We start from the raw sequence: 20,435 nt of genomic DNA, 5'->3' as shown, positions 1-20,435 counted from the left end.
CTCCTGGCAGTGCTCGGGGGACCATATGGGATGCTGGGAACTGAACCCGGGTTGGCTGCATTCAAGGCAAACATCCTACCCGCTATTGCTATTGCTCCAGCCAAATATTTTTTTTTCTGTGTAACCCAAGGAACAAATTTTAAAAATACTAATATCAATGTTCAATGAAAAGTAACCCAGGTCCAACCACCCTGTCTTATTAATATGTTCAGCATTTACAATCAGCTCTAGAAAGAAAGGGCAATAATAGCTGAAGGACTAGTTCCAGAGATCTAGCATCCAAATGACAGATGTCCTATAATAGGGAGAAAACAGAATGGGATAGATCATCACTAACAAAGCTTTCTACATGCAGGTCATGTGCTTCCAGAATGAGAAAGCCCCCTGAGTAACCAATATAATTAAAAAAGTGAATTCATAGAAGATGCATTACATGAACATCCCAATTACCAGGGATTTCTTTCTTTTTAAGTTTAAAAATACCAGTTGTTGTTAGTTTTGTTGTTGCTGTTTACTTTTTTAATGAATCACTGTGAGATAGACCCTTACAAAGCTGTTCATGATTAGATTTCAGTCATACAGTATTCCAACACCCATCCCTCCACCAGTGTACATTTTCCAGCACCAGTGTCCCTAGGTTCCCTCTTATTACTCCCCACCCTCCACCCCCTGCCTGCCTCTATGACAGACACTTTCTCAGAGAGACTACTAAATTCATGTATGGTTATCAGAAGAACTCTAAGATGGCTCCCAAGATTCCTAGTGTACAAATCTGGCAGAATCCAAATCCTCTGTGTATGGGTGGAACTCCTAACCATCATTCCTTTAATTAGGTTCTGTTATAAAAGACTGTATTATTGGCATACTGGAATGAGAGTTTCTTGCTACCTTTGAAGGTAAAAGCTACAATTTTCTGAGGGGTTCATCTGACTAGAACCCAGAGAACAATCTGTAGATGCTGAGAGCCACATCAGCCAACAGCCAGCAAGAAGATGGGGAGTTCAGCCCTAAAAGCACATAGAACTAAACCATGTTGAAAGCTGAATGGGTAGAGAAGTTTAAAGAGTAGAAAAGACCGGCTTTTTCTTTCTATATTTAGAGCTAAGGAGCAATAGGCAGTAAGGTTAGAGATCTGGCAAGGGGCCAAATCATTAAAAACTATGCATCTCCTACGAAGTAGGGCTTTATCTATAAATAAAGTGAAGCAATTTAGGAATTGTAAGGATCATTTTAACATGATAATATATGTGCTTTTACTATATCACTCTGCCAGCAATAGCGAGAGTGACTTCAGGGGGTGAAAATAGAGGAACTGACACCAGATAAGTTACTAGTACTAAGACAGTGTGTATGGGAGATAAACAGAAATCAATAAATATGAATTAAAACACTGGCTGTTAGAATAGAGAATTCAAGAGATACTGAAGATGAAAAGTCAATGTAGGAAAATTGACATAATTTCCCAGGTTTATGTCATAAATAATCAGACAGTAAATGAACCAAAATTATGAAAAAAGAACAGATGGTAGAGAAGGACATGCTTTAATGTTTGACATGTTGAGCTTAAGAAGAGATACATCTAATTAGTGGTTACATATATAGGACAGAACTCCAAAGCAACGTATGACCTGAAAATTTCAGGTTTGAGAACCAGTGTCACAGAAACAGATGAGATCAGTTGGAGGATATGTTCCAATCATCTGTCACTATAAGAAAGCACCGCAAAACCTGATGGATTAAAATAACAAGAATAATTCATTCTGTTTACATTTCTGCAAGCTCCTCTCTGCTCCAAAGGACATATATTATGACTGCAATAGCAGACTGGAAGTTTCCATTTTTCAATGGTTCATTCATGTGACTACTAAGAGACGGAAATTACCCAGTATGGTAAAGGTCACATATGAAAGGCCCAACAATAGAAGAAAACTGAAAGTTTTTGTGTTAAAATAAAAAACAAGGCAAAAAATGACCACATTTGACTTTCTTTCCAGAAAATTCTTAAAGAGAAACTAAAGAAAATAAAAGCATCCAAACTGGAACGGAGGAAGCAAAGATTACCATTATTCAGAGATGACACAGTCTGGTATGCATAAAACCCTTAACATTCTGTACAAATGTTAGAAATAGTGAATTAATTTAGCAAAGTTATAGATACAAGTTAAACACTTGGGAAGCAATTGTGCATCTATATTCTAACAATGAGTGTCCAGGAAAAGAAATTTTAGAAAATAATCCGGTGGGCAGGGAAGTAGCTCTGCATAACTATATAACCACATCTAGCTCGGTGTTTGGGGGCTACTTTCTGCCTTGTGCTGTAGACGGGGAGGGGTGACTAAAAACAGCACTTGGGAAACCATGTGGTCCAGAAATTGAACCTGGAGTTCTCATATGCAGAGCATCATCTTCCCAGCCCTGAAAACAGGAATTTTTTTAATTGCATCACCATGACTTACAAAGTTACAAAGATATCGACTGTTTCAGGCATATTTCCAACACCAGTTGCTCCACCAGTGCCCTCTATACTCCACCAAATGTCCTTAGTTTCCCTCCCACCCCCACCCCCAGCCTTCTGTGGCAGGTACATTTCCCCTTCCCTTTTGTTCTAGTGTTCTCTTCTCTAACTTAGCCGCCCCATCCCTGAAGTAACCTTCTTACTGAAGACCAGTTCTCCTGCTCTTTGTTTCCACTGACATTGGGCATTTGATATTCCCCTAAGAGGTTCCTTTATATCCTACATATGAGAGAGATCATTCTGAGTGTGTTCCTCTCCCTCTAGCTGATTTCACTCAACATAATACTTTCCAGATCCATCCTGCTGCAGCAAATTGTATGACTGTCTTTTCTAACAGCTACATGGTAGTCCATTTGTATATGTCATATAGTTTCTTTATCCAGTCATCTGTTCATGGGTAATTTGGGTTGTTTCCATATTTTTCTATTGTATAATAGTGCTGCAATGAACTACATACCTTCAATGCAGGTTTCTTTTCTGATTTGTATTTTGGGGCCCTTGGGGTATATTTTCAGAGTAGAATTGCTGGGTCATATGGAAATTCAATTCCTAGATTTTTTGGGAAGAAAGTCCGTACTGTATTCCAGAAAAAAGTGGAACAGTGTATAATCCCACCAGCAGTGAATGACGGTCCCTTTTCCCCCCACATCCTTGCCAACACTGGTAGATGCAATTCTTTTTGATGAGTGCCAGTCTCTGTGGTGCAAGGCTATATCTCATTGTTTTGATTTGCATTTCCATGATTATTAGTGACATAGAGCATTTTTCATATGCTTTTTAACCATTTGTACATCTTCTTTGAAAAAGTTCCTTCTCATCTCTTCTCCCCATTTTTGATAGGGTTGGGTGTCTCTTTCTTATAAAGGTTTACCAGTGTTTGATATAGCTTGGATATTAACCCTTTGACAGACAGGCAAATAAGTTTTTCCAGACTGTGGCTGTCTTTGTATTCAGGTCATCATTTCCTGTGTGGTGCAGAAGCTTTTTAGTTAAATATAGTCCCATCTGTTTATCTCTGCTTCTATTTTCTTGGTCAGTGGCATTACATCCTAAAAGATACCTCTAGCTTCAATGTCATAAAGAGTTCTGTCTATATTTTCCTCTATGTACCTATGGATTCAGGTATGATATCTGCATCTTTAATTAATTTTGATATGACATTTGTGCATGGCATTAGAAAGAGGTATAAATTCATTTATTTGCATGCAACAGACCAGTATTCCCAACACCATTTGTTGAATAGATTTTCCTAGTTTCATTTCATATATTTTGCTCATTTATCAAAGATTAGCTGATCATATACCTGAGAGTCTATTTCTGGGTTTTCTATTCTATCCCACTGCTCTGAGTATCTGTCCTTATTTCAGTACCATGCTGTTTTAATTACTACCACTTTCATAGTACTGTATCATTTTGGGGAAAGTGATACCTCCCAGCTTATTTTTCCTGAGGATTACTTTGGATATTCTGGGGAGTTTAATATTTCATTTAAATTTCGTAAGTGTTTTGAAAAGCAGCATGGGTATCCATAAAGGGACTGCACTGAGTTTGTACAATGCTTTGGGAGTAATGTCATTTTGACAATGTTAATCTTTTCAATCCATGATCAGGAATGTGTTTATACTTTCTTGTAACCTTTTATTTCCTGAACAACTTGTTTATAGTTTTCTTTGTATAGGTCTCTTACCTCTTTAGTTAAGACAATTTCTAGGTATTTGATTTTCAGAGACACAATCATGAATGAGATTTTGCTTTAAATCTTTCTTTTCTATATCATTATCATTATTAGCACATAGGAAAGCTGTGGTCTTTTGAGTGTTAATTTTGTAGCCTACCACTTTACTGCGGACTGGAGTGATAGCACAGGGGATAGGGCATTTGCCTTGCACATGGCCCACCCAAGTTCAATTCTTCCATCCCTCTCAGAGAGCCTGAAAAGCTACCGAGAGTATCCTGCCAGCATGGCAGAGCCTGGCAAGCTACCCGTGGCGTATTCAATATGCCAAAAACAGTAACAGAAAGTCTCACAGTGGAGACATTACTGGTGTCCGCTCGAGCAAATTGATGAGCAACGAGATGACAGTGATACAGTGATACCACTTTACTGTACAAATTATTTCTAGGAGCTTTTTTTGTAGAGTCGTAGGGTTTTCTAAATATAGTATCATGTCATCTGCAAATAGTGAATGCTTCACTTCTCCCTTTCCTATCTGGGTGCCCTTGATATCTTTTTCTTACCTAATTTCTATGGCAAGTACTTCCAATACTAAAATGAATAAAAGTGGTAAGAGTGGGTAACCTTGTCTTGTGCCTGATCTTAAGGGGAAGGATTTTAGTCTTTCCCCATTGAGTATAATGTTTGCTATTGGCTTGTGGTAAATGGTTTTGACAATGTTGAGGAAAGTTCCTTCAACTCCCATTAAAAAAAAAAATTTTTTATCATAAACAGGTATTTAATCTTGTTAAATACTCTCTACTGGCCTACATCCGAAAGAACAAAAGTAACCGCTGTTGGCGTGGATGTGGGGAGAAAGGGACTCTCCTTCACTGCTGGTGGGAATGCCAACTGGTTCAGCCCTTTTGGAAAACAGTATGGAGGCTTCTAAAAAATTAGAAATTGAGCTCCCATTTGACCCAGCAATACCACTCCTGGGAATATATCCTGGAGAGGCAAAAAGGTATAGTAGAAATGACATCTACATTTCTCTATTCATTGCAGCACTGTTTACAATAGCCAAAATCTGGAAAAAACAGAGTGCCCAAAAACAGACGACTGGTTAAAGAAACTTTGGTACATCTACACAATGGAATACTATGCAGCTGTTAGAAAAGATGAAGTCATGAAATTTGTATATAAGTGGATCTACATGGAAAGTATCATGTTAAGTGAAATGAGTCAGAAAGAGAGGGACAGACATAGAAAGATTGCACTCATCTGTGGAATATAAAATAACATAGTGGGAGACTAATACCCAAGAGTTGTAGAGATAAGGATTAGGAGGCCTGCCCCACAGCTTGGAAACTGACCTCACATGCTAGGGGAGAAGGCAGCTCAGATAGAGAAGGGAACACCAAATAGAGGATGTTAAGAGGACCCATTCGGGTTGAAAGACGCTAGCTGAAAGTAGACTATAGGCCAAACATGATGGCCACTCAATACCTCTATTGCAAACTACAACACCTACTATCATGGAGAATGCCCATGTGCATTGGAGAAAAATGTGTATTCTATTTTGGGGTATTAAAAGCCGTAATAGATATGCCTTTTTCTTCCATTTCTTCCTTCAAGTCCAGTATTTCTTTGCTGAGTTTTAAGCCACTTGATCTATCAAGTGATGATATAGCAGTGATGAAATCTCCAACTATTATTGTGTTGTGATTATGTTGTTGTTGACAGTCTTTCCTCAAAGACTATCAGGAAAATAATGTTTAAAGGAGATATCTGCCCATATTCACTTCAGCATTATTCAAGATGTGAAAGAACCATTAGGACATTATGCTAAGTGAAATAAGTCCGTTATAAGAATCAAATGCTACATAACTCCAAGCATGTAGAGGTTGCTAAGGTAATCATACACGTGAAAGAAAAAGAATACAATTCACAAGAAAGGCTGGAGGAGAGGAATAGGGATTTATTTTTCAATGCAAAAACTGTAGTCAAGTAGGATGGAAAGTTCTAGGTAAACTGTTGCATAACAATTTATACACAATTTACAAAACTGTATGGGAAAGTGGATTATTAAGATGGAAATGCATATTTTTTACAATTTTTCTACAAATTGTAAAATTTTCCACACTATTGTAGAAAATTTTGTACATTTTCTACAATTTGTTTTTGAGGCAATACCTTAACAATGGGATCTCCATCCAGATGTGACCAAAGTGGCCACACCTGTGTGGCCTCTCCATTGCTGAACGCCCATGATCCTGGAGGCCCACTACTTTCCGCACCATCAGCTTCTTGCAGAAATGCCTCTAGACTATCAACTAAGCTATGGCCTCATGCTGCCACAGGAGGGGAAAGGTTTTTCTCTCTCGGCTTTTTCTTTCCCTGGCGGCGGCATGGCGACCGCCATCTTATAAGGCCCATTAAACAAAGGTACAAGCTTGCAATGATGCAATTTCTGGCAAATTTTTTCTGGACGTAGTTACTAAAATACCAGAAATCCAAAACCGAGGCTGTGCGACCTCATATGCTCTTCATTCTCAGCAATGGAAAACAAATTATCAAATGATGCCTTTTCCACAGGTCTGATTGTTGGGGGAAAATTCCAAATAATAACATTGAGTTTCCTGTTGAAACATTGAATACAATTAAAGTAAAGAGAAAGTAAAGTGAAAATCATCAGCCACACAGGCGGGGGGGTGGAGAGGGGGGAGGTATACTGGGATTCTTGGTGATGGAACATGTACACTGGTGAAAGGGATGGGTGTTCGATCACTGTATGACTGAGACTTAAGCCTGAAAGCTTTGTAACTTTTCACATGATGATTCAATAAAAATTTTTTTTAAAAATACCTTAACAATGCTCAGGTATTATTTCTGGCTCTATAGCCAGGGATTATTCCTGGCGGTACTCAAAGGACCATATAGGGTGCCAGGGATCAAACCCAGGTCAGCTGTGTGCAAGGCAAATGCCCTACTCACTGTACTATCACTTGCCCTGTTTCTTCAACTTTAAAAAAGAATATGAGATAATAATGTAAAAAAACAGCATCTTGCTATATAATATTATAAAATGCCACATGAATCATCAGGAACAACAGGAGTTAAATAAATAAACTCTAAGAGAAGCTTTCTAATTACCGAAATAAAAAATAGACTGAAATTAACTCAAGTATCCCGGGTCTGAGATAGACATCTCAGATGTACTTATAAAAAATTAATAAAAGTTTTGGTAAATATATTACATAGTACATATCAACATATCTATTTTTAAACATTTTATGAGATATGCATTTGAAGATTCTTCTTGGTATTCTGATAAAAGCTTTTTTCTAGCAATAAGAACAAACTGTTCCCATTAGAGAAAATTATGAAGATTCAAAAATGTTCTTGACATTAGCCAACAGGACAATAATTGAAACATTTCCCCGTCTGGATTTTTGTTGTTGTTGTTGTTGTTGGTTGTTTTTCTTGTTGTTGTTGGGAACCTTAAGAATAACTGAAGAATAACTGGATGCCTGCCAGAATCTGACTTCATCTATTTAGATTGAATCCCATTTAAAATTTCTATTATTTTGTTTGTTGTGATTAAAACAGCATGCCCATTGTCATGACTATGACATGGTTGTTTATTATTTCTACAATAATCTACTGTTCAAGTAAACTTCTACAAAGACAAAAACACATAATAATCAGATACCAAAAAACAATTTACAAAAATATCTGAATCCCAATTTCTATTTTTTTATGTTTATAAATCAGATAAACACACAAAGTTATCTCCCATCCTAAACCTTGTAACCTTCTCATTGCACAGTATTTTACTAACTATATAAATCCCAACCATAATAGAACCCCAGATATTTGAGAGAGATTGATGTCAAAATAATAAAGGAGAATTGGTTATCAGTGATGTGAGAGGAGATGGGTCATCAATGTGTCTATGAGGGAAAAAGTAAGATCCTCTGTTTTGAAGTAAACTACAACTAAGTCTTGTAGACAAATCTTATAAGAAGTCATTAAATTTAAGTAATAATTTAAGACCTCCCCATCCTCTATTTTGAAAGTTCATTATTTTGTCTCACATATGATCATAAATATAACTAATAATCATTTTCACGTTTCCTAAAACTTCTTTAAAAATGAAGAAAATTCATCCAAAATTCTGTAAATCATTCTAGTTTCATATTTGTTTCTTTTTTTTCTGTTAATTTTAAATACAATTAAGAGGGTTGAGGAAATAGGTCAAGTGTTAGAGCACATGCCTGGCATGCTCTAGGCTCTTAATGTGACCCTCATACTACGTGCCCCTTAGCACCATCAGGAAAGGTCCCTATAAAAACAACAGGAGCATATAACAACAACAATGACAACAACAATAACAGGGACTTGAAAACAACAGGGACTATGGCCTCTATAGGAAACAATAAAGTACAGCAGTACAGTTTCTGCCTTATACACAGATAACTTGGATTCAATCCTTGACTCCTCATATGGTCCCCCAAAACCCAGGCAGGAGTGATCTCTGAGCACTCCTGAGTAAGGCCCCCAAACCTAAACAAAACCAAAAAAAATTTAAAAAGCAACAACAACAACTAAAACCCAAAATTCTAACAATTATCAAATAAATATATCATATGTAAAGGTCCAACTTCAATTCCAGCACTGCATGCAACCACGCTCAAGCACTGCAGGCAGGACCATGGAGTGTCACCCAGGAAGGGCACTGGAACCTTTGAGTAAGGCTGGACAGGAAGTGTGTGGAGGAGGTGGAGGGGCTGCGGGGGACTAAATGTATTACTAAGTATAATACTTCTTATTACAAAGCAGCACATGCAACACACTCCCATTAACTATTTATCCCTCTATCTGTATTTAACTACATAGATGCAGACAGAGCTGTGCGATTGTCATCTAACAGTTCATTTCTGAGTGATGGGATTAAGTGGATTTACCAAAAAATTTTTTCTTTCCACTTTATTGCATTATTGTCATTTTTCTTGTACATATGCACCTCTTGAGGAAGGCCCAGGTTTTATAGACACAAAGAACAGTCCTTCAAAGTCTCAGAGAAAGAAATCTGCTGATCACTAAAACTTACTGGTCTCTTTAAAAATTCTTCCAGTTTAACACTAACCCAAGTAGGAGACCAGGAATGTCATCGATGTTCCAATTTTTACTAACACTTACAAAGTGATCAAAACACTCCTGAAAAAGGTCTTTTCTTAACATTGATATAGTCTTTGTGATCTTAGAGTGGTCACAGTCCATTGTAATAACTACCACAGAATATTTCCACTTATACAACACATTATTTGGATTTCAAGGAACTAGAATATCATATCGTCTACTTTAACTTTTTTTATTTTCATTTTTTTGCTTTTTGGGTCACACCCGGTGATGCACGGGGTTACTCCTGGCTCTGTACTCAGGAATTACTCCTGGGGTGCTCAGGGGACCATATAAGATGCTGAGAATCGACCCGTGTTGGCTGCAGGCAAGGCAAATGCCCTACCTGCTGTGCTATCGCTCCAGCTCCTACCTCATTAACTTTAATGACGAACTATGCCTTTGATGTGGAGCAAGAGAGTCTCTTTCATTTTTGGTGGGAATGCTGACTGGTCCAGTCATTTTGGAAAACAATATGAACAGTCCTCAAAAAACTAGAAATTCAGATTCTATATGACCCAGTAATACAATCTCTGGGAATATACCCCAGAGTGCAAAAACACACAGCAGAAATGACATCTGCACTTGTATGTTCATTGCAGCATGGTTTATAGTAGCCAGAATCTGGAAACAACCTGAGTTCCCTAAAAAAGATAATGGATTAAAGAAACTATGGTACATCTACACAGTGTAATATTATACACCATTAGAAAAAATGAAGTTATTAAATTTTCTTATAAATGGATGGAAATGGAGAGTATGATGCTGAGTGAAGTGAGTCAGAAGGAGAGACATTGAATGATTGCACTTGTTTGTGGGATATAAAAAAATCATATTATGAGACATCCAAGTACAGTTGAAACAAGGGTCAGGACAAATTTTCCCCTGTTGAAAGCCTGCCTCAAGGGCTGGGGGGAGAAAGCAGTTGATATAGAGAAAGGACTGTTATGATAAATATGGCTAGAAGCTCTGGATACATGTGTGTTGAAAGTGGGCAAAGGACTAAACACAATGGCCTCTCAGTATATGTACTCAAACCATAATGCCTTAAAGGTAAGAGAGAGGGAGAGAGAGGGGAGAAGGAAGAAGGGGAAGAAGGGGAAGGGGAAGAAGAAAGAAGAGGAAGAAGAAGAAGAGGAAAAAAAGAGGAAGAAGAAGAGAGAGGAGAAGGAGGAGGAAGGAGGAGCGAAGAGTCGAGGGAGGAGGAGGGAAGAGGAGGAGGAAGAGGAGGAGGAGGAGGAAGAGGCGAAGGACAAGAAGAAGGAAGATAAGGAGGAGGAGGGGGAGAAGGAGGAGGTGCAGCAGCAGCAGCAGCAGAAGTAGTAGTAGTAGTAGTAGTAGCAGTAGCAGTAGCAGTAGCAGTAGCAGTAGTTGATGAGTAGTAGTAGTAGTAGTAGTAGCAGTAGCAGTAGCAGTAGCAGTAGCAGTAGCAGTAGTAGTAGTAGTAGATGATGAGTAATAGTAGTAGTAGATGACCTTCTGGGGCAGGTACTAGGAGGGATACAGGGGATATTGGTGGTGGGAAATGTACACTGGTGGAGAAATGGGTGTTGGAACATTGTATGAATTATGAAAGCTTTATAACTATATCTCACTGTGAGTCACTGTCACTGTCATCCTGTTGCTCATCGATTTGCTCTAGCGGGCACCAGTAAGTCTCCATTGTGAGATTTGTTGTTACTGTTTTTGGCATATGAAATATGCCACGGGTAGCTTGCCAGGCTCTTCCGTGCGGGCGAGATACTCTGAGTAGCTTGCCGGGCTCTCCGAGAGGGGCAGAGGACTCCAACTCGGGTCGGCCGTATGCAATGCAAACCCCCTACCCACTACACTATTGTTCCAGCCCCACTGTGAGTCAATAAAAAGAAAGAAAGAAAAAAGAAAATATACTACACAAAAATAAAATAAAGAACTATGCCTAAATTCCTCTAAATTAAACATGTACAAAGTAGAAAGATATTAAATGTATATTTATGAATTAGAATTTAATTAATTTATATATCATGTAATACAATAAAGTTATACACAGAAGGGGACCTTGGACATTGGTGGAGGAATACTGACCCTGGTGTTGAGGTTGGAGTTGGAACACTGTATGCCTAAAGCTTTATTATCAATGGTATTATAAATCACTCTATCTAAACCAAAATTGAAAAGTAAAATAAAATTAGACATACCAACAGAGGTGCTTCCATTATCTTAATAAATCGATGAATGTTCAATGTAGTCAATGACTGCTCCATTAGTGTTCTTCTACATTGCTGTGTCAAGTCCAAGACAGGTTTACAATGGAAAAAGTAGAGATGTGCATGTTCTATATCTTCAGTGCTGCAAAGTAAAAAAATAGGGACAGATTCCTTGAAGATCAGTTTGTAGTTCTTCTATTATCTAGAAAGACATAACATCAAATCTCTTTGCCTTAGGTCTCATACTTTTAAATTAATACTTCAGTAAAAGCCTAAAAGAATATATAACATCAAACTAAAAAATAATTTAGGCAAAAAAGAGGATAATATTAAATAAAATTAACCATTAATATTTTTTCAAACTTCATTAATTGCATAAGCAATTTTTCTTGAGTTCTCTCATATGATAGCTTCTACAGTAGGCTACAGGCAAGTTCATACAGTGTTTTAAATCAAAGGCTATGACTTTGAGTACAATACTATTACCATCAAATAGTTGCTGGAGATATGCTAAATAAAGCTTTCTAACACAAATTTTCTAGGTTTAATTTAAACACAAATCCGTTTTGAATAAACTTCATCCAAAATATACCTTAAAATAAAAACCATGTGGCATGTTGTGGGAGTCTGTGAGTTTGTATCTGATATATTACAAAAGTCACCACACACAGTTTATAATTTGAATTCTGGCATTGCCTCCAATATAAGAATTCAAAGATAAACTTGTAGTGGGTGAGTAGGGTTTGCCAAAATTGAAACAACAATTCAAACAACTCCATATGGCATTTGTAGAGTTTGGTAAAATACTGAAATTTTTTAAATTTTATTTTAATTCTTTTTTTTTTTTTTTTGCTTTTTGGGTCACACCCGGCGATGCACAGGGGCTACTCCTGGCTCTGCACTCAGGAATCACCCCTGGCGGTGCTCAGGGGACCATATGGGATACTGGGAATCGAACCCGGGTCGGCCGCGTGCAAGGCAAATGCCCTACCCGCTGTGCTATCGCTCCAGCCCCTTAATTCTTGATAAATTTTAAAACAGGGTTGCACGGGACTATGATTTCATATTGAATTAAAAAGTAATTTCTTTCTTTTTTTAATTTTTTTTTATTAGTGAATCACTGTGAGGTACAGTTACAGACTGTGCTTGCATTTCAGTCACGCAATGGTCAGGTATCCATCCCTCCACCAGTGCCCATTTTCCACCACAAATGGTCCCAGCATCCCTCCCCCCACCCCACCTCTGCAGGAGGGCATTCCCTTTTGCTTTCTCTCTCCTTTTGGGTGTTGTGGTTTGCAATAGAGGTATTAAGTGGCCATCATGTTCGGTCTATAGTCTGCTTTCAGGGTGAGTCTCCCATACCAAGAAGATCCTTCTAGCACCATTTACTTGGTGATCCCTTCTCTAACTGAACTTCCTTAAAAAATAATTTCTAATAGTGTCAATGACTAAGTAAATGATCAAAAATGTACCTAATGACTATTGTATATTGGCACTATAGTAAATATAAGATATTAAGATGAAAAAATAACTCAAATCCTTAAGAGACTTAGACTTAAGGATATATATTTTATCAACCAATGAATATGTAGCTTATAAATAGTATATTATTAAAAGTACTACAAGTAAAATAGAAATATTTCATTCTGCCTCAGAGGGGAAGAGAAAGAAGGAAAAAGAAAAAGAATCACAAAAATTACAGACAGTAAAAGAAAGAATGAGAATGACCTCCCTATTCTGATAGGACAAATGGTTATTTCATAGAAAAGCAACAATACAACAATATAGTCAATAAATGGAGTATGTAACTTTTTGAGAGAATTTTAACCCAAAACAGTCACACATGATGAGAGAAAAGTACTGAGAACCAGGGAGTCTAGCTGAAGCTGGACATTATAGCATCTCAACTTAAGTAATACAATGATGCTGGGAAGTTGTTTCATCAGTATTTAGTTTTAGGTAGCAGAAACTAAAAACATAGGAATTCACTGAAAGTTTGGAAAAGTATCTTATAGTACACAAGAAAAATTTAAATAACTTGTTCAGAAAAAAAATTAGAGATCTGAATGGCAAAAATTCAGAGACCAAAAGTGCTTTGCCAAAAGCATTTTCAGTACCCATCTCACTGTATGGAAATTCTAGTTTCCCTTCTACATGGGAATAATATTGCTATAAGGAAGAGAGGCACACTACTATATAATTATTTTTCATACCCAATTTTAAATTCCTGAGAGAAGAAAACCTCCTTTACACAGGAAAGCCAATGAATTGTTTGATTCCAGGTCAGTCTGGTGGCCAACTCTGATATAATTGACTGTGGAATGTTTGGTGTAGAAATAACACTCCATTTTGGCCAGAATGCAGGTCGTTTAATAATAGAACATGTAGAGATGGCAAAGAGTACTGGTGACCCTATGCTATGCTATCTATTCCTTCAGATATAGCCTTCATATCTTACATGGAATTTCAAACATACTCAGGTACAACATGATATGATGATTAATGCACTAGTTTGATCCAGTGTCATAGCTGCAACAATTAGAATAATATCTAGAATATAGAAGGCATTAAATAAATAATTGCTGAATTAAAGAATAAGAAGTAAAAGAAAAATGTATTCACCACTTGTGCATTGTAAGACAATCCAAAGTAACAGCTAATAACCTCATTCGGAAGTAGTGTCACAGAACTACTGAATTTTGAATTCACAGCTCTTCCCTGTCACACTTCCTCAAAATCATGTTATCCATAAACATATGAGAATTCAAACATCTCTAATATATAATCTACTCAAAAGTATATGAAAAACAGGGTAACTATACATTTTGAAGTCTCAAAGAAACACTTCATTAAAACCATACACTAGAAACTAGACAAGAAAAATAAACATGTAAGTTTTTCTGTTTACAGCTTAAGGGGATGGGAATACAAGAGGTTAGTGCACTAACCACATAGTCCCCAAGGCATCACTAGAGGTGATCCAAGTATCCCAGCACCGCAAGGTCTGAGCAGCACATTCTTGAGCCCTGTTGACTTGAGAAGCACCAATGGACCTGACCCCACCTCCCAAAAAAAACCCACAAAAATTGACAAAAAAAAAGCTTGTACTTAAATGTACTTAAGATTATTATGACAAAGTAACAGTACAATCAGAAAAAAGTTCTGGAACTTAGCTATAAAAACTATTATTTTATCACATATAACTGTAGCACTGCACTGTAGCACTATCGTCCCATTGTTCATTGATTTGCTCAAGCAGGCACCAGTAATGTCTCCATTGTCAGACTTGTTACTATTTTTGGCATACTGAATATGCCACAGGTAGCTTGCCAGGCTCTGCTGTTCGGGCAGGATACTCTTGGTAGCTTGCGTGCCTCTCCAAGAGGGATGGAGGAATTGAACCTGGGTCAGCCGCGTGCAAGGCAAACGCCCTACCTGCTGTGCTATCGCTCCAGTCCTATAACTGTATGACATATATTTCTAAAACACATTAATTTGTCCACCCAGGGATCAAAACTTATCTTCCTCTTTCACCTTAGTTTATCATTCTTTCTTTTTGTTTGTTTTTTGTTTGGGAGGCCATGCTCAGCAGTGCTCAGGACTTACTTAATGCTCTGCATTCAGGGATCACTTCTGGCAGTGCTAGGGAAACCATCTGAAATGCTAGGGATAGAACCTGTGTCGGCTGCGTGCAAAGCAAATAGCCTACCCACTGTACTATTGCTCAGGCCCTAATATCCCTTCTGCATTCATAAATTTAGGCTAGTTAAACAAATTATGGGGCTGGAGCTATAGTACAGGGGTTGGGTGTTCGCCTTTCACGTGGCCAACCTGAGTTCAATTCCTCCGCCCCACTCGGAGAGCCCAGCAAGCTACTGAAAGTATCAAGCCTGAGCGGCAGAGCCTGGCATGCTACCCGTGCATATTGGATATGCCAAAAACAGTAACAATAAGTCTCTTAATAAGAGACGTTACTGGTGCCCACTCGAACAAATCGATGAGCAATGGGATGACAGTGATCTACAAACAAATTATAATGAAGGATATATCCACTTTCATTTCTATATTCACACCACTTGCATTTTCTCTCAGGTAACTGCACACTATGACAATATGATAAAAACGTTGAATAAAATGAAATATGTGAACTTAAAATTACTAACATATGCATCTCATACATACCCAATACTTTCCAAAAGAGCAATTTCTGTGGTTAAGATAAATTGGTATGTGGTCCCATAAACAAAAGCAGCTTCCATAACTGCTCTGTGCTCTAAAGGAAAAATTAAAGGAATTGAAACAAGACATTAATTTGTATGGCTGCATATAAACTTCTGTTATAAACATTACCCTATATCTTTTAAGCCCTATTTATTATGCTTAAAGAAAAGTCTTTTTATTGGTACCCCAGTTGAGAAAATGTAGGCAGTTAAGTTCTGAAGGGCAAATAAAAAATGAATTAAACCTGATATTTAAAAATTGTGATAATCTCGTAATAGAGGCAAGAAATAAAATGAGTACACATGCATGGTAATATGTCATATTTTACATATGTATATGTCTATATATTATTTTTAAGTGAATTCATTTTTATATAGTTTAAGGACATAATTCTATACAGCAGTTAGGCTTTCACCTTTCACGAGGCCGACCCGTGTTCGATTCCTCCGCCCCTCTTGGAGAGCCGGCAAGCTACCGAGAGTATCGAGCCCGCGCGGCAGAGCCTAGCAAATTACCCATGCATATTGGATATGCCAAAAACAGTAGTAACAATAAGTCTCTCAATGAGAGACGTTACTGGTGCCTGCTCGAACAAATAGATGAGCAACAGGATGACAGTGACTTAAGAAAAAGAAGTCTCTCTATTCTTGTCTCAATTTCCAGTACAAAGAAAATACATTCAACCTCTTCAGTATTTCTTTTGATACCCCCAATTCTCTATGACATTAAAAAACTTCCTATTATGTTTTCTAAGTTTTAGTATTGTCTAGGAAATCCCCACCATGAAAGATAATTAAAGTATCTATTAATAAGATAATACATTTTCTCTTTCCAAAACCCTACTTTACAAACATATACCTTTCTGCTTAACTCTCTTGTTTCTCTTATTTACATTGAACAATGTAAATAGTATTTACATCGTTATGGCACAGTAAACAACAATATTTACAAATTAAATACATACGCAAAATGAACACATGTCTCTTTTTTACTACAATTATAATTACCTTGCCTTGCTTTTATTTAGATTTCTAATTTCTTTCTCAATCCTTTTAATACCTCAAATATAGGAGATACACTATTGACCGACATTTCTGCAAAGCCTTCTGATTTGCTCCATTATGAACTCTTAGTTGACCTGCACAGCTATGGTTCTGGGAACTCCATCATTCTGGGGAATCTCTTATGTTCTCTCTTGTGTTGGGTGTTTCTGCCCACATCTTCTTAACTGATTTGCTCTCTTGTTCCAATTCTCTAGCAGCTTCTTTTGAGAAGATATATGGCATACATCATTTTAGAACCTGGCAATTCTGAAAGTGTCTTTATTCTACTTTCATAACTATAACTGTCTACAGAATTCTAGGTTCAGGTTGGTTCCCCTGAGAATTTTAAAAGCTATGCTCAATTTCCATTGCTGTAATTCTGAAGTAGAATACTGTTCTGATTCTTGACACTCTAGCTGAAAACTACCCTGTTTTTGCCTGAAAATTTTTGAAGAGGTATATCTGACATTCTGAAATTTCAAAATTATGTACTTTATTATGGCTCTACATTTATCTGTTATCCTCAGACTCAATGGGACCTACCATTTAAATACCTCAAATACCTTGGTGATAGGAAATTCTCTTAAATCTTTCTTTGAATATTGCCTCTTTATATTTCACTTGCCCTTTCACCTTCTTACTGAAGTAGGTATTCAACTAAAAGGTCCCTAGACAATGAATTTCTGGAAGCCATAAAGCTCCAGAAATGTTTTGAAGTTCCACTCAGTTCCTCAGCTCCAAGACTGGGGGTGCCAGCTCATAGCTTAAGTCAGAACCCAGAACCCATCAGAAAACCCATCACAAGATAATTCATCAGGAACAAAGATCTTGATAAGACTCTGAGTGAAGATCACAAGTCATTTTCCCTTGACAATGACCAACAACAATGACAATAACAGAACTCTAATCTGCACAGGAAGTTCGGGAAAAAAAACTATAAAACCAGCTTTGAAAAAGCAACCCCTATGCGATCCATTCTGGGGTCACTTAAAACTCTCTCCTTTTAGTTTGAAAAAGTCCTTCATACTCTAGTTTGAAGCCACCTGCACATTCCAAATCAAGTGCATCATTTTTTTCCTATCTTTTATATGTATCTCCTCTCTTCCATATTTCTTGAATAAAATGATTTTACCTCACTATTTTCCTGATATTCTTTTCTGTAAGGTCAGATAAGGACCCTAGGAATCATAGGTGAGGGATGTCCTTTTCCTGAGAAGAGCATAACCTCACCTCAATCTGAGAACCATGCTCCCTGTGAACTCATGTGGCCAGGACCAGTTCCCAGGCCACACAGACCAAATGGGTCTTAGGTGCAGCTTGGCTGTTGCCTTAGCAAGGCTGGTAGGACTTTAATGTCTATACCATGTAAGAGCTTTTGCAGATTCTGTATGAATTCTGGTCTTACCAGGCACATTCCTCACAAGGTCTTGATAGAAGGACAGTTATAGAATTTTCTCCACTATGCAAACTGACACAGTGGGACTTGAAAGGTGGAACATAGGTAAATTTACTCACTTTAAATGTCATCTGCTGAACAGGGAGTCAATCAAAATAAATAATGGGATAGCTCGGGGTGGGAGATGGCAGCAGATAAAAGAATCCTCTCTCTCTCGTAGGAGATGGCAGCAGATAAAAGAATCCTCTCTCTCTCTCTCTCTCTCTCTCTCTCTCTCTCTCTCTCTCTCTCTCTCTCTCTCTCTCTCTCTCTCTCTCTCTCTCTCTCTCTCCAGAGAGCATCATACATCATACGGACAAAACCCTGGTCATCATACACTGAAGACAAGTAGACTACAGGGGACAGGTGATGTTGTATGCAAAACAGCAATGCAGGAATAGACAGGTGACATCATACAAGACAGAGAGGTCTGGATTCAGGAGGGATCTGGACTCATCTATTTGAACCATACAATAAACTCTTAACTTCTTAACCAATGACTGTAAACCCCTCCAAAATTTCATCTCCTGTTACCATCTCATGTATTCTAATCACTGTCTAGAAAGTATTGCTAAGTCTCAGGAAGTACTGTTCTTCCGATTTTCACTGTTCTTTACCCCACTCAGATCCTTTCTTTCTTTTAAACCCAACTTCAATTCCAGAGCATTCTCTCCAGTCTGTCTCCCATCTTTACCTTCTTAGTTATAAACAAGTTATCATCTCTAAAGTAGCTCAAGACAAAAATTCCACAGTCAATTCTGGAATTTCTCCTCACTCTTCACCAGTTGGCTGGCTCTACATCCAAAGTACTGCGGCTGAAGCCCCAGGTTTGATTCCCAATACTGCATGGTCCCCTGAACACTTCTAGATATGAACTCTGAGCACCAGTCAGGAGTAGCTCCAAGTATCACCCAGTGTGTCCCAAAAAGAAAACCACAAAATACTGCTAAAACTAAAGTTTATTATACTTTTCAATGCCTTGGGTTTTGTTTGTGTTTGTTCTTTGTCTGTTTGTTTACTTTGGGCCATGTTCTGCCCTGCTGTGCTCAGAGGTATTTCATATATTATTAACACCCACATCCTAATCCAAGCCACCCACATAATCCCTTGGATGCATTATTGCACTGTCTCCTTATTCCACTTTAATTGCTCCTTCCAGTATATTTCAAATACAGAAGTTGGAATGAAACTTTAAAATAACAGAGAGTTCTGGGGCCGGAGCGATAGCACAGCGGGTAGGGCGTTTGCCTTGCACGCGACCGACCTAGGTTCGATCCCCGGCAATCCATATGGTCCCCCAAGCACTGCCAGGAGCAATTCCTGAGTGCAAAGCCAGGAGTAACCCCTGAGCATCGCTGGGTGTGACCCAAAAAGAAAAATAAATAAATAAATAAATTAAATTAAATTAAATAACAGAGAGTTCCAATTCCACTATGGCAATGTGAGCCCTCTACATATACCATTGGTAATAATCACAAACTCTAAACAAAATACAATTACCCAAGGACATGAAGAGTAAACAGAGACAGACTGAACACAGAGTGACATTATAGTGAATTAAGTTTAATAACATGCCATCAAGTTTCATGTTTATAACAAACCAGTATTTCCAAAGGGTTAGAGAGATAGCCCAATGGACCAAGCACATGCTTTGTATGTGGGAGGCTCAGGTTTGATCCCTGGCACCACATAACTCCCCAAAAACCTTCAGGAGTGACTTCTGAGCACAGAACACCCTGATGGGTGTACCCCCCTGCAAAAAAATGTTAATTCCAATATATGCTTTTATTTCATAGAGTACAAAGAATTATTTAAATATCTCTAGCAACATTTTATATTAACATGGCCAATTTATAACCTCTAACAAAGTAAAGTCCTGAAAGTATAGCTGTCACTGTCACTGTCATCCCATTGCTCATCAATTTACTCGAGCGGGCACCAGTAATGTCTCTATTCCTCCCAGCCCTGAGATTTTAGCTGCCTCTCCTTACTCATCTTTCCCAACAATTAGAGGCTCTTTCAGGGTCAGGGGAATGAGACCTACTGTTACTGTTTTTTGCATTTCGAATATGCCATGGGTAGCTTGCCAGGCTCTGCCCATGTTTTCTTTTTAGTTATTTCTTTGTTTGGGGGCCTCCAAAGCAGTGCTTGGAAAATCTGGGGGTCATTGCAGGTGCTATCTAGCCAACTGAGCTAGCTA

General features: G+C 37.9%; 1 protein-coding gene across 1 annotated transcript in view; it reads right to left on the bottom strand.

Annotated features, from left to right (window-relative positions):
* Positions 1–20,435, bottom strand: part of TXNDC16 (thioredoxin domain containing 16) — a 104,440-nt gene that overhangs the window by 45,863 nt on the left and 38,142 nt on the right. The window contains exons 8-9 of the mRNA XM_055131465.1: positions 15,719–15,809; positions 11,528–11,678 (exon numbers count right to left, since the gene is read on the bottom strand). Of these exons, the coding sequence (XP_054987440.1) occupies positions 11,528–11,678; positions 15,719–15,809 (242 nt within the window). The remainder of the gene's footprint in view (positions 1–11,527; positions 11,679–15,718; positions 15,810–20,435) is intronic.

The sequence above is a fragment of the Sorex araneus genome, chromosome 3 (genome assembly GCF_027595985.1).
Source record: "Sorex araneus isolate mSorAra2 chromosome 3, mSorAra2.pri, whole genome shotgun sequence".
Lineage (NCBI taxonomy): Eukaryota > Metazoa > Chordata > Mammalia > Eulipotyphla > Soricidae > Sorex > Sorex araneus.
Note: the sequence above shows the minus strand (reverse complement) of the source record. Positions and strands in the feature narration are given on the sequence as shown.